The following is a 14,515-nucleotide window of genomic DNA, read 5'->3' on the forward strand; positions in this document are numbered from 1 at the left end:
CCAGTGATAGGACCTACCTCTTGTATGAATGGGTGATGTTTTTTCATGAGCTAATTCTTTTCCAAATGGAAATAACTTTTTGTCTAATTACTAAGTACTTTCAGTAAGGCCCCCATAGAAGTTGGGTAAAAGTTGTCAGAACCAGGCGACCATCTGATGTGTATGGGGGCTTCCTAAGAAATGGACTGTAAGAATACTTTGGTTTTCAGGGGAGATAAGCCACTACCAGAATTTGGCTTACGGGCTGGCATACTCCTCTTTCCCCAGGAAATGTGGCACCCCAGGGGTCTGGTTTCCACAGTAACAAGCAATGTTATGTCTGGGAGCAGGTGGGAGGTCTCTTGGCCAGGGATCCTGTGCATGCCACACCTCCTGCCCAGTCTTGGGAGGGGAAGAACTTCCCCTATATAAACCCGGGGCTGAAGCAGGGTTAGTCAGTCAAGGAGAGTAGAGACAAGAACAGTCATAGGAAGAAACAGCAGAAGCTCAGTGGGAGCAATACTACTTCGAATCAGGGGCTGGCAGCTGCAGAGCTCGCCCTGACTGAGAAGATTTCTTACCGGACCCGGAGTCCGAGGCTGTGGGGACTAACTCCTACCCAGCAGCAGAATCCGTCAGGCAGGGGATTTCAGGTCCTCTGGCCAAGAAGCCCGAAGGCACGGTCACACGCATGGGACCAGCACCGCCGTCGTGGAGCGGAAGCTACTAGAAGGCCTCGAGTCACCGGCCATACGGGTGAGCACCACACGGTACACTCAGGGACGTGGGCTACTTATACCCGCTTCTAGCAAGGTAGCCAGAAGAGTACAGTCAGTTTGGGAGGCCTACAACTCCGCCTGGCCAGGGGAGATCCCATCTGCTCAAGGACTGACCAGGCCCCAATCGCTAGCCAGTACTCCGGGAGGGTCTATCGTTGTCACCAGTAAAGACCCTGAACTACACCGTACCGTCTCCGAGTGGTTCCTGCTACCCCCATCATCCACATCTGCTGCCCTGAGGCCATACCCCTCCCGTTGGGGGTTATACCATCCACGCTGCACCATCCTTCCACCGGCCTCAGCGGTCTGCCCCGCAGCGGCAGCTCCATAGCTGCATTCAACGGGTGGCGTAGTCGTCCAACATCTACTATTAAGAACACTGCCGTCCAGTTTGACTCCCTGGGCACGGACCGGGTCACCGCCACGAGACTACTACCCCCATCTGATCCGGCTCCGGGTAAGCTCCCGCGTGCGCAACGCAGCGCGACACAGGCCCAGGGGCGCGTCAACATTGGCGTAGTCGGCAGGATTTCGTGCCCGCAACCACCGGGTACTGTGTGCCTGAAAAAGAGACTTTTCAAACTTACCTGTGGTGAAGATTCCCGCCATCCGGCGCCATCTTCAGCCTTCTTCCCGCCATCGGTGAAGTTTCCCGCCATCCGGCGCCATCTTCTGCCTTCTTCCCGCCATCCGTGGAGTTTTCCCGCCATTGGACGCCATCTTGAGGACGCCGCGCGGGAAGAAGAGGGGCGTGGACTCCGAAAAGCCCGCGAGAACTGAAGCCCCGCCTCACGTCCGGACGTTGCGTAAGGTCCTGGAAGGAGCCCAGCAGACGCCGACGTCACCGGAGCGCGACGGAAGGTCCTCAACCCTGACGATCCACTGCGGAGCCGCGGCCTACGGAAGAGGATCATCGCAAGGTAGGCCACGGTCCACTAGGGGGGAGAAGGATGTCGGATACGGAGGAGAGCTTCACCGCTTCAACCCCCGCCAGCGCCACCGCTGTCGCGGTCATGCCTTTCACCATGCCCTATATCCCGGGGGCAGCCTGGCTACCCCAGTACTCAGGGGAGTCACATACCCTGCAGGACTTTAGAGAAAGGCTGGATAGCCTCTTCCAGGTGTACCCCCTCACAGAAGAGCAAAAAGTGAGCATCCTGGTGGCCCAATTAACCGGAGCAGCCCGAAGGGAGGTAAAGTCCTGGCCACCTGGGGGGAGGACTGTCGCAGGGATACTAACCCGGCTGAGGGACACCTTTGATACCCGCACCTCAGCCGAGATCAAGCTTAGATTCTACGGGTGCAAACAGCGGGCCCATGAGAGTATAAGGGACTATGCCCTGAACCTACAAGAGGCCCTGAGAGCCGTTAAGCAGACCGACCCTGACGGCGTGGGAGACGAGGACAGGCTGTTGACTGAACAATTTATAGAGGGTTTATATTGCAATGCCCACCGAACCCAGTTGCGGGCAATGGCCCTACAGGACCCTCATCTGGGATTTGCACAGTTCAAGGACAGAGCCATCCGGGTGCTCCGAGAATCGGCACCGGATGGCGTTGTGACCCACAGGTGCCCAGCTATCACTTACCACCAGGAGGCGGCGCCCTTGTCGGCAGGGCCTGTGGGGGCTGATGCGCAGGCTTTGAACAATGACCCGGCTCCAGACCTGCACCATCAGGTCCAAGAGCTAGTTAAAAGCGTTGCTGCGTTAACCCGAACTGTGCAGTCTTTACAGGCTTCCACTCCAGGGAAGATCCAGCTGGCATCCGGACCGGAGGACATCCCGTGGCGTCGACCAAGGAGGACCCCACCGGCCAGAGGAAGACCCAGTGACCGGTACAACGAGGACGGACGACCCATCTGCCGCCGCTGCAATCAACCCGGACATATGGCAAGGTACTGTCCTTTAAACTGGCACAACCTGGGAGTAGAGGGCCAACCCCCAGGAAAAAGATCACCAGGCCCATCGAACTGGCGCGACAAATATGTCGGAGGACGTCCAGTCTTGCCTGTGGTACTGGATGGCATCCCTATGAGTGCCCTACTGGACACCGGGTCACAGGTCACCACCATCCCGTACGTGCTCTTCAAGCAGTACTGGAATGACTCGGATATAACCCGCTACCCTGACGACGACTTGAGTATCATCGCCAGCAATGGTCAGCCCGTGCCACAGATCGGATTTAAAGAGGTGACCATCAAAATCGGTAGAGTCGAACTGGCAGCACAGGGACTGATCATTGTAGATATTGACAAACATGAGAGTCACCCAAAAATAACTCTAGGAACTAATGTAATTGAAAATTGTCTTGCAGAGGTGATTTTCCTTTTACAGCAGGTTGCCAAGAACGCCAGCTCCGGCGAGCAGCGGGTGCTCCAGAAAGAGATCCGGGCACTGATGCGACGGCAACAGGTGGAACTCTCCGGCGGTGAGATTGGTAGCGTAAGAATGTGTGACCCTTTTCCTATTGCCATGCCCCCAAAAAGTGAAATGATGATTTGGTGCCGGGCAGCTATTGGTCTGAGAGGTAGAGATTACCAGGCAATGGTAGAACCAGTTTACTCAGACAGTAGGCCCACCATCTTGACAGCACGGGGGGTGGTTAATGTACGCCATGGGAGGGTGCCCGTTCGCATAATCAATATCGGGAAGAGGGAAGTGTACCTGCCCCGGTATGCCACGCTAGCCAAATTATATACCATTAACCAAAATGCTATACAATCTGTGGAACCCTTGCCTCCATCTCACCCGGAGGAAGGTAACGGCTCTAAGAAAGTAATGGAGGATTGGTGTCAGCAACTACACTTGGGAACTGACTCCACTCCCTCCCACCAGAAACAGGGAGTCTACCGGGTGGTTCAAGAGTATGAGAGAGTGTTTAGTAAACACCCGTTAGACTTCGGGCGAGTCAAGGGGGTAGAACACCGCATCCCCACGGGAGATCATCCTCCCATAAAAGAGAGGTATCGACCCGTACCCCCTGCACATTACCAGCACGCCAAGGGGATGCTTAGAGACATGAAGGAGGCTGGGGTAATCCGGGATAGCTGTAGCCCCTGGGCCGCCCCACTAGTTTTAGTCAAAAAGAAAGACAACACTATGAGGATGTGTGTAGATTACCGGAAAATCAACCGTATCACACACAAGGATGCGTACCCTTTACCAAGGATAGAGGAGTCTTTGGCTGCTTTAAGATCTGCTAACTTCTTCTCTACCTTGGATCTCACTAGCGGGTACTGGCAGGTTCCTGTAGCAGAGGCGGACCGGGAGAAGACCGCATTCACCACCCCGATGGGACTTAGCGAGTTTACCTGTATGCCGTTTGGACTTTGTAACGCACCAGGAACCTTCCAACGATTAATGGAGTGCTGTCTGGGACACAAAAACTTCGAGACGGTCTTATTGTACCTGGACGATGTCATCGTATATTCCAAGACTTATGAGGACCACCTGAAACATCTGGCGGAAGTGTTCGAAGCCCTGGCAAGTTACGGCCTGAAGGTGAAACCCTCTAAGTGTCACCTCCTGAAGCCAAAGGTGCAGTACCTGGGACACGTGGTGAGCACTGATGGAGTGGCTCCCGACCCTGATAAGATCACCGCAATTAAGGAATGGCCAAGTCCCTCCAGTGTAAAGGAAGTGCGGCAGTTCCTTGGGTTGGTAGGCTATTACCGCAGATTCATCCCCGGCTTCACCAAAAAGGCAGCTCCTATGCAGGACCTCCTGATAGGCCAGTCCCGGAAGGCCAAGAACCAGAAGACGCCCTTCAAATGGGAGGAGCTGGAAGAAGAGTCCTTCCGCCAGCTGAAGATGGCCCTCACGGGGGATGAAATCCTGGCATACCCGGATTATAGCCAGCCCTTTATCCTCTACACCGACGCCAGTAACATCGGGCTAGGAGCCGTACTGTCCCAGATTCAGCAAGGGAAAGAACGAGTAATCGCCTACGCCAGCCGAGAACTGCGACCCACCGAAAGGAACCCCGAGAATTACAGCTCATTTAAGTTAGAGTTCCTGGCCGTGGTATGGGCAGTCACCGAGCGCTTTAAGCATTACCTCGCTTCTTCCCGGTTCACCGTGTACACGGATAACAACCCGTTGACACACCTGGACACGGCAAGACTCGGTGCCCTGGAGCAGAGGTGGATGGCCCGTCTGTCCAACTACGAGTTCACAATCAAATACCGGGCAGGACGCTCCAATACCAACGCGGACGCCCTGTCCAGGATGCCCAACCTGCCGGACGGAGGAGAAGATCCGGAGGGACTGGAAGAAGTTGAACTCCCTGTGTTCCACCGTCATGGGACTATCCAGTATTCCCACCGGGTAAGGAGTAAGCAGGCTGCTACGTTGAACCCCTTACCCCACTACAACTGGGCGGAAACGCAAGACAGCGACCCTGCCGTCCGACTGGTGAAGAAGATGCTGACTCGGCCGGAGGCTCGCCTTGAACCAGACGCTCCGGAGGAAGCCAAACAACTATGGGCAGAGAAGAGTCGACTGTTCCTTTACAAAGGGAAGTTGTGCCGCAGAATGGTTAACTCCCGGACGCATGAATTACTCTGGCAAGTAGTGGTGCCACGAAGAGACGCAGCCATGGTGATGGAGGCATACCACGACGGAGCTGGACACTTCGGGTGGAAGAAGCTGGAGTTCCTGCTGCGCGAGCGGTTCCACTGGGTAGGCATGAGGGGAACCATCGAGAAGTGGTGCAGAGACTGTGGCCCGTGCAACCTGAGAAGGAAGGACCGTGCCAGCCAGAAGACTCCCCTGCAGTCCATCGTCACCCGGCAACCGTTGGAACTGGTAGCCTTGGATCATGTAAAACTGACCCCAAGCAGAAGTGGCTACGTCTACGCGTTAACCATCGTGGATCATTACTCCCGGTTCTTGGTTGTCGTCCCCGTCAAGGACTTAACGGCTCAAACAGCAGCTAGAGCCTTCCAGCAGCACTTCTGCCGTCCACACGGGTACCCGGACCAAGTGCTGACGGACCAGGGACCTGCCTTTGAAGCGGAGGTCTTCCAGGAATTTTGCAATCTGTATGGCTGCCGGAAGATAAGGACGACACCCTACCATCCGCAAACTAATGGACTTTGTGAAAAAATGAACCAGGTGGTCATGGATCTTCTAAAAACGTTGCCCCTGGAAGAACGCCGTCTGTGGCCTGAGAAGTTGCCCGATCTGGTGGACCTATACAACCACATCCCGGTAGGTTCCACCAACTGTACCCCGGCTTACCTAATGAGGGCGAGACCTGGTAAGTTACCTGTTGACCTGGAAATGGGAGTCCTGACACCCGAGGACACTTCACCAGAAGCAGACTGGGACACAGAGAGGCAGCAACAGTACCGGAAAGTACAGGAGAGCGTGGAGCGAAGTCTCTGTCAGGCTAGGGAAAGACAAGAGAAAACTTACAACCAATACGCTCCCGCCGTTCCCCTGGTACCCGGAGAGCAGGTCTTAAAGAGGAAAAGACGGCTCCACAAGTTGGACGACCAGTGGGAGAAGGACCCGTACACCGTACTGCCCTCAAGCCACGAGAACCCGAAGGTCTGCACCATCAGTAAAGACGGAGGGGAAACCACAGCCATTGTATCCCGGGACCACCTGAAGAAGTGTCCCGAACAACTGAGGAACCCTGAAGAGGAACAAGAAGACCATCGACCCGTAGAGGAAAGGGAAGATATGGTTAGTACTGTGCTCGGGGACTTCCCTTGGTCTTGGACTCAAGTCAATGGTGCAGTTGTGGTGCCCGTACTCACCTTCCTCCAACCGTCATCCCAAGTACCTACGGAGCAACGGGTAGAGCTGGAAGAACAGCCGGTCCAGGAGGCAGAAGACCCCACACCCGCAGACCAGGAGGATCAATCCTCTGCTTGCAGTGAGCCTGCCATATCCCTAGTGAGCCAGGGAACTCGTAGACAGCTGCCCAGTTTACCCTTGACAGCTCCTACACCCTGTAGTTCGGGGCCAGACAGTCAGCTCCGTAGGTCCACTAGAGCCACTAGAGGCCAGTTACCCGCACGCTGGAGGATTTAAAGTGTATAAATTGTTTTATTTATGTTTACCTGTGTATTATTGCTTGTGTATAATTTTGTGTTTCTAGTTATTTTTAGGAATCCTTGGTGGATCTACCGGGAATCCTTGTACAATTAGTTGGAGCGTAACCCAGGATGGACTAGAGACTGTTAAGGACTCGGGGTAGGACAGACTCCTACCTGGTTACGTCTCCCTGTTTTGGTGAAATGGACACCTTTGTTTCTTCAAAGACTGCACCCGGTTACGGACCTGCCGTGACCACCTTTATGTGTTTCTTTATTGTATTGTTGTTGTTATATCTTGTTATGTTTTTCTAAAAAAAATGTTTAGTCCCGGAGTATTAAATTTCACTAGGGGGGAATGTGGCACCCCAGGGGTCTGGTTTCCACAGTAACAAGCAATGTTATGTCTGGGAGCAGGTGGGAGGTCTCTTGGCCAGGGATCCTGTGCATGCCACACCTCCTGCCCAGTCTTGGGAGGGGAAGAACTTCCCCTATATAAACCCGGGGCTGAAGCAGGGTTAGTCAGTCAAGGAGAGTAGAGACAAGAACAGTCATAGGAAGAAACAGCAGAAGCTCAGTGGGAGCAATACTACTTCGAATCAGGGGCTGGCAGCTGCAGAGCTCGCCCTGACTGAGAAGATTTCTTACCGGACCCGGAGTCCGAGGCTGTGGGGACTAACTCCTACCCAGCAGCAGAATCCGTCAGGCAGGGGATTTCAGGTCCTCTGGCCAAGAAGCCCGAAGGCACGGTCACACGCATGGGACCAGCACCGCCGTCGTGGAGCGGAAGCTACTAGAAGGCCCCGAGTCACCGGCCATACGGGTGAGCACCACACGGTACACTCAGGGACGTGGGCTACTTATACCCGCTTCTAGCAAGGTAGCCAGAAGAGTACAGTCAGTTTGGGAGGCCTACAACTCCGCCTGGCCAGGGGAGATCCCATCTGCTCAAGGACTGACCAGGCCCCAATCGCTAGCCAGTACTCCGGGAGGGTCTATCGTTGTCACCAGTAAAGACCCTGAACTACACCGTACCGTCTCCGAGTGGTTCCTGCTACCCCCATCATCCACATCTGCTGCCCTGAGGCCATACCCCTCCCGTTGGGGGTTATACCATCCACGCTGCACCATCCTTCCACCGGCCTCAGCGGTCTGCCCCGCAGCGGCAGCTCCATAGCTGCATTCAACGGGTGGCGTAGTCGTCCAACATCTACTATTAAGAACACTGCCGTCCAGTTTGACTCCCTGGGCACGGACCGGGTCACCGCCACGAGACTACTACCCCCATCTGATCCGGCTCCGGGTAAGCTCCCGCGTGCGCAACGCAGCGCGACACAGGCCCAGGGGCGCGTCAGAAACACGAGTGCTCGGTCAAGCTATGATATGAATGAAGAGGTCAGGAGAGAAAGTTGTTTGGCCAAACGATAACTCATGTCTATGGCCATCTTTACAGATACAGCAGTAGGGGTATTTATATTTTGTATCATTAAATGCAGTAGATTAATCATTCAGTCCACTCTCCTGTTGTACAATTTACATTATTGTTGGCAGCACATCCCCATTTCACACGAGAGGATGTGCTGCCGACTGTCAATAAGCCCGCACAAGAGATAGGATTAATGACGCAGAAGCTAGTCGATGGGTAGGTTTACACTATGGTTGCTTTATGTCTCCCAAATCTTCAACTTTACAAAGTTTCGCTCATTTTAGTGTAACACTATGGGCCCGATTCATCCATTGTGGCTTTCTTGAAGTGACTTTTTTCTTTTATTTTGTCTTGTAGTGTTCCTTGAAGTTCTTCAAAATGATGCACGTGGTTTATAAGCTATGCTGTGTATTTTTGTCTTACGTTTTTTTTGCACCTTTTTAGAGCAAAAAATTTTGCGATCTGCTAAAATATCAAAACATTTGCGCCAAAAATTCATCTCACGTAAAAATTTTCCAGAGGCGGCTGGAGTACATTAGCACAATCATTTTGCAATTTTTTAATAATTACAAATGATGATTCAGCCGAAAAACATCTGAAAACCCAAACCCCAGCCAAAATGGTGAACATAAAAAAAAAAAATACAAAAACAGGCAAATACTTGTAAAATAGACTGCAAAAAGGTGCAAATTAAAAGAAGAATTTGGTGTATAAACAGGCTAAAAATACCAAAAACTAGATAAAAATGCAATACTGAATTGGGCCCTATATGTTCTTCTTTTTCTGTTGCAGATGACGTAATCCGGTCTGAAGAGGAGGGCAGAGAGCCCCTGTCCAGCCAGCAGATAACACTGTGGTTACAAGGACTTTTCCTCTTTGCTTTGGTTTGGACTATTGGAGGAACCATAAATGGAGACAGTAGAAGGAAGTTTGATGTTTTCTACCGCAACCTACTAATGGGGATGGACGACCAGCACCCCCGACCCAAAAGTGTTAAATTAACAAAAAACAATGTGTTTCCTGAGCGAGGTAGTCTTCATGTTTGGGGAAAGTGATATTATACATTTATATATAGAATGAATATCACTGGACAAGTACTATAGGGGCAATTACAAAATATGATAGAAGCATTAAATTATTTTATTGTGGCTAAAATAACAGAGATTTGTCATGTCGTTGTACAATTAGTGCAAACCAAGCTTGCCAACTTTAGCAGGGTGGCTATGACGCTTGTCACTACTCACGGATATGCTGTAAGGCTGGGTAGTCAAGAGGTCTGAGGTCAAAGGCCAAGAGACTACGTCCTAGACAGAGGGGTGAGATGAAGGCATAGTCTGGAAGCAGTCCGAGGTCAATATTCCAAGAAGGTAGCGGATAACGACAAAAGGGCTAGGCAAACGGATGGTCAAGACAATTTCAAGGTCAAGCACCAAAGATCAGAATACCAGACTAGGAGCACAGAACAAGCAAACACCTTATGAGCAAATCTATCAAAGGCAGAGAGCTGGCTAAATAGCCAGGTAATTACTATGAACAGGAGACACATGGAGGAAGCCCTGACACACCCTGGTCCTGATTGGACAGCTAAGCTGTCACTCCAGACGCAGGCATCTCAGCACCCCCCAGGATCTGATTGGACGGCTGGGCTGTCCATCACCATACTGACAGCTCAGCACGCCCCTGTCCTAGATTGGATGGCAGAACTGTCATTCACTGCGTCCAGACACTCAGATAGGAGGAATCGTGACAGTGGCCTCCAGGAAATGGGCAAGCCTTTGGAAACTTTTGGTTGTAGCCACACCTCACTTACCATTTCTCTAAGCCTCAGTCACTGCCTCCACGAGACGCCGCAACTCAAAGACACTTGTAGAATCGCTGATTTTGGGAGGTTTCATGAAGTTTTGTCAGTTCCCTGCTGATGCTGCTGGGAGTCCATTTGGTGTCCCCCTTTTCCAGAAGCCTCTCGGATGTTCTGGGAGAGTTGGAGACTATGGTGTAAACCAGTGTTTACCAACTCTGGTCCTCAAGAGCCACCAACAGGTCACGTTTTTAGGCTTTCCTTAGTATTTCCCAGGTGATAATTCCATCACATGGACGGGCAAGAATTCAATCACCTGTGAAATACTAAGGAAATCCTGAAAACATGACCTGTTAGTGGCTCTTGAAGACCAGAGTTGACGACCACTGCTGTAAACTAATCAATCGAATAGTAAAAAAAGAAAGAGACCACATGGTCATGTATGGACACAAGTGAACATAGCAACATTGACTAAGGATGGAAAACGCTTTTAAGCCTGCGTTCGCACATGCCAATTTCGGTGCTGTTTTTAATATAAATTTGATGCGTTTTATGCTGTTTTAGGCTAGGGTTACACAGTGTCTTTACATTTAATGAATTTTTATGGTGTCACATTGTGACCTGCGACATACCGTGACTGCAACACAGAGTTGAAAATGTTACTAAATGTGTTGGATTTTCTGTTGCAAGTCTTATTTTCAGACAAGTCCCCTCCATAACAATCTGTGCTACTTGTGCGGTCTCGTGACTATTTTAGATTTTGCTTTAAATAAAATTGACTTCAATGCAACTTTTCCACAATTTGACTGTTTGGGTTTTTTTTTTGCAACAAAATTACAACTTTAAAATAGTCACGCGAGTCACAGACAAGTTGCACAGATTTTTGGGTGGTAACTAGTCTGAGAATTGCTGTTGTGTGACACATGTAGCCCGAGCCTTAAAGAAAAAATAACATTACAAATTCCTGCTTGCTGTACATGGTCTGGTGTCATGATGATCAAATCTGAAACTTAAGGGGAATCTCTCACCAAGTTTTAAACTATGTAATCTGAGAGCAGTGTGATGTTGGAACAGAGACCCTGATTCCAGTGATGTGTCATTTATTGAGTCACTTGCTGTCATTTGGAGAAAATTACTGTTTTCTCTGCTGCACATCAAGCATTTCTCTGAATGCTGAGCCCTGTACAACCCCGCCCACATCACTGATCGGCTGCTCTGTGTATAGGCAGAAAGCTGCCAATCCAGTGGTGGAGGCGGGGTTATACAGAGAAAATGGACTAGATGGCACAGGACAACTAGTCCTCTAGTGACAATCTCCAGCTGATAATACACTGATTTTATTGAAACTGCAGGAAGCAGCCCAGTATGTAGTGCATTTCTGGAATCAGGGTCTCTGCCCCTGCATTATGCTGCTCTTGTATTACATTCCAAAAACCCGTTGACATATTCCCTGTACCTGCTTATAAAAATGTAGCAAAAAAGGGTTGGAAGGTTTCCAAATCCATCTGGGCACAAGCATTATTTAGTGGTACCTGCACCCAGGGATCACTGACTCTCTTACGCTCCCAATGCACTTTTAATGAATGCCCACAAAATATTGCAGTTTTATAACACTATAGGACGCTATATAAAGGTATGCAGTTAATTATCCTTCTGATTCACAGGAACCGTGTATGACTTTTATTTCCACAAACATTCCAGCGGACAGTGGAATACATGGACTGATTATATTACCAAAGAGGAAATAACAATTTCTCCTACCGCAAAGGTAAAAATATAACTGCACCTTATTACAGATGCCAAGATTAATGCATCATCTTGTATGTGATAAAAAGGAGCAGCGATCAGGACAGCTTCAGAACAGCGCCTGCAAGTTGTGTAGTGACAGCTTCAGAACAGCGCCTGCAAGTTGTGTAGTGACAGCTTCAGAACAGCGCCTGCAAGTTGTGTAGTGACAGCTTCAGAACAGCGCCTGCAAACTGTATAGTAGCAGCTTCAGAACAGCGCCTGCAAGCTCTATAGTAGCAGCTTCAGAACAGAGCCTGCAAACTGTATAGTAGCAGCTTCAGAACAGCGCCTGCAAACTGTATAGTAGCCGCTTCAGAACAGCGCCTGCAAGTTGTGTAGTAACAGCTTCAGAACAGCGCCTGCAAACTGTATAGTAGCCGCTTCAGAACAGCGCCTGCAAGTTGTGTAGTAACAGCTTCAGAACAGCGCCTGCAAGCTGTGTAGTAACAGCTTCAGAACAGCTCCTGCAAGTTGTGTAGTAACAGCTTCAGATCAGCGCCTGCGAGCTGTATAGTAGCAGCTTCAGAACAGCGCCTGCAATCTGTGTAGTAGCAGCTTCAGAACAGCGCATGCAAGCTGTGTAGTAGCCGCTTCAGAACAGCGCCTGCAAGTTGTGTAGTAACAGCTTCAGATCAGCGCCTGCGAGTTGTGTAGTAACAGCTTCAGATCAGCGCCTGCAAGCTGTGTAGTAGCCGCTTCAGAACAGCGCCTGCAAGTTGTGTAGTAACAGCTTCAGATCAGCGCCTGCAAGCTGTGTAGTAAAAGCTTCAGATCAGCGCCTGCAAGCTGTGTAGTAACAGCTTCAGAACAGCGCCTGCAAGCTGTATAGTAGCAGCTTCAGAACAGCGCCTGCAAGTTGTGTAGTAGCAGCTTCAGAACAGCGCCTGCAAGCTGTGTAGTAACAGCTTCAGAACAGCGCCTGCAAGCTGTATAGTAGCAGCTTCAGAACAGCGCCTGCAAGTTGTGTAGTAACAGCTTCAGAACAGCACCTGCAAGCTGTATAGTAGCAGCTTCAGAACAGCGCCTGCAAGTTGTGTAGTAGCAGCTTCAGAACAGCGCCTGCAAGCTGTGTAGTAGCAGCTTCAGAACAGCGCCTGCAACCTGTGTAGTAACAGCTTCAGAACAGCGCCTGCAAGCTGTATAGTAGCAGCTTCAGAACAGCACCTGCAAGTTGTGTAGTAGCAGCTTCAGAACAGCGCCTGCAAGTTGTGTAGTAGCAGCTTCAGAACAGCGCCTGCAAGCTGTGTAGTAACAGCTTCAGAACAGCGCCTGCAAGCTGTATAGTAGCAGCTTCAGAACAGCACCTGCAAGTTGTGTAGTAGCAGCTTCAGAACAGCGCCTGCAAGCTGTGTAGTAGCAGCTTCAGAACAGCACCTGCAAGTTGTGTAGTAGCAGCTTCAGAACAGCGCCTGCAAGCTGTGTAGTAGCAGCTTCAGAACAGCGCCTGCAAGTTGTGTAGTAGCAGCTTCAGAACAGCGCCTGCAAGTTGTGTAGTAACAGCGTCAGAACAGCGCCTGCAAGCTGTGTAGTAGCAGCTTCAGAACAGCGCTTGCAAGCTGTGTAGTAACAGCGTCAGAACAGCGCCTGCAAGCTGTGTAGTAGCAGCTTCAGAACAGCACCTGCAAGTTGTGTAGTAACAGCGTCAGAACAGAGCCTGCAAGCTGTGTAGTAGCAGCTTCAGAACAGCGCCTGCAAGCTGTGTAGTAACAGCGTCAGAACAGCGCCTGCAAGCTGTGTAGTAGCAGCTTCAGAACAGCACCTGCAAGTTGTGTAGTAACAGCTTCAGATCAGCGCCTGCGAGCTGTATAGTAGCAGCTTCAGAACAGCGCCTGCAAGTTGTGTAGTAGCAGCTTCAGAACAGCGCCTGCAAGTTGTGTAGTAGCAGCTTCAGAACAGCGCCTGCAAGCTGTGTAGTAACAGCTTCAGATCAGCGCCTGCGAGTTGTGTAGTAACAGCTTCAGATCAGCGCCTGCAAGCTGTGTAGTAGCCGCTTCAGAACAGCGCCTGCAAGTTGTTTAGTAACAGCTTCAGATCAGCGCCTGCAAGCTGTGTAGTAACAGCTTCAGATCAGCGCCTGCAAGCTGTGTAGTAACAGCTTCAGAACAGCGCCTGCAAGCTGTATAGTAGCAGCTTCAGAACAGCGCCTGCAAGTTGTGTAGTAGCAGCTTCAGAACAGCACCTGCAAGCTGTAAAGCAGCAGCTTCAGAACAGCGCCTGCAAGTTGTGTAGTAGCAGCTTCAGAACAGCGCCTGCAAGCTGTATAGTAGCAGCTTCAGAACAGCGCCTGCAAGTTGTGTAGTAACAGCTTCAGAACAGCGCCTGCAAGCTGTATAGTAGCAGCTTCAGAACAGCGCCTGCAAGTTGTGTAGTAACAGCTTCAGAACAGCACCTGCAAGCTGTATAGTAGCAGCTTCAGAACAGCGCCTGCAAGTTGTGTAGTAGCAGCTTCAGAACAGCGCCTGCAAGCTGTGTAGTAGCAGCTTCAGAACAGCGCCTGCAAGCTGTGTAGTAACAGCTTCAGAACAGCGCCTGCAAGCTGTATAGTAGCAGCTTCAGAACAGCGCCTGCAAGTTGTGTAGTAGCAGCTTCAGAACAGCGCCTGCAAGTTGTGTAGTAGCAGCTTCAGAACAGCGCCTGCAAGCTGTGTAGTAACAGCTTCAGAACAGCACCTGCAAGTTGTGTAGTAGCAGCTTCAGAAC

The 14,515-nt window shown here is 50.8% G+C and overlaps 1 protein-coding gene across 2 annotated transcripts in view; it reads left to right on the forward strand.

Moving 5' to 3' along the window:
* DNAH3 (dynein axonemal heavy chain 3) overlaps positions 1 to 14,515 on the forward strand; it is a 487,274-nt gene that overhangs the window by 333,784 nt on the left and 138,975 nt on the right. For both annotated transcript variants that reach the window (XM_073647962.1, XM_073647963.1), the window contains exons 40-41: positions 9,023 to 9,259; positions 11,693 to 11,796. In XM_073647962.1, coding sequence (XP_073504063.1) covers positions 9,023 to 9,259; positions 11,693 to 11,796 — 341 coding nt within the window. The remainder of the gene's footprint in view (positions 1 to 9,022; positions 9,260 to 11,692; positions 11,797 to 14,515) is intronic.

The sequence above is a fragment of the Phyllobates terribilis genome, unplaced genomic scaffold (assembly GCF_046119375.1).
Source record: "Phyllobates terribilis strain yellow unplaced genomic scaffold, ASM4611937v1 Scaffold_9__5_contigs__length_417890890, whole genome shotgun sequence".
NCBI lineage: Eukaryota > Metazoa > Chordata > Amphibia > Anura > Dendrobatidae > Phyllobates > Phyllobates terribilis.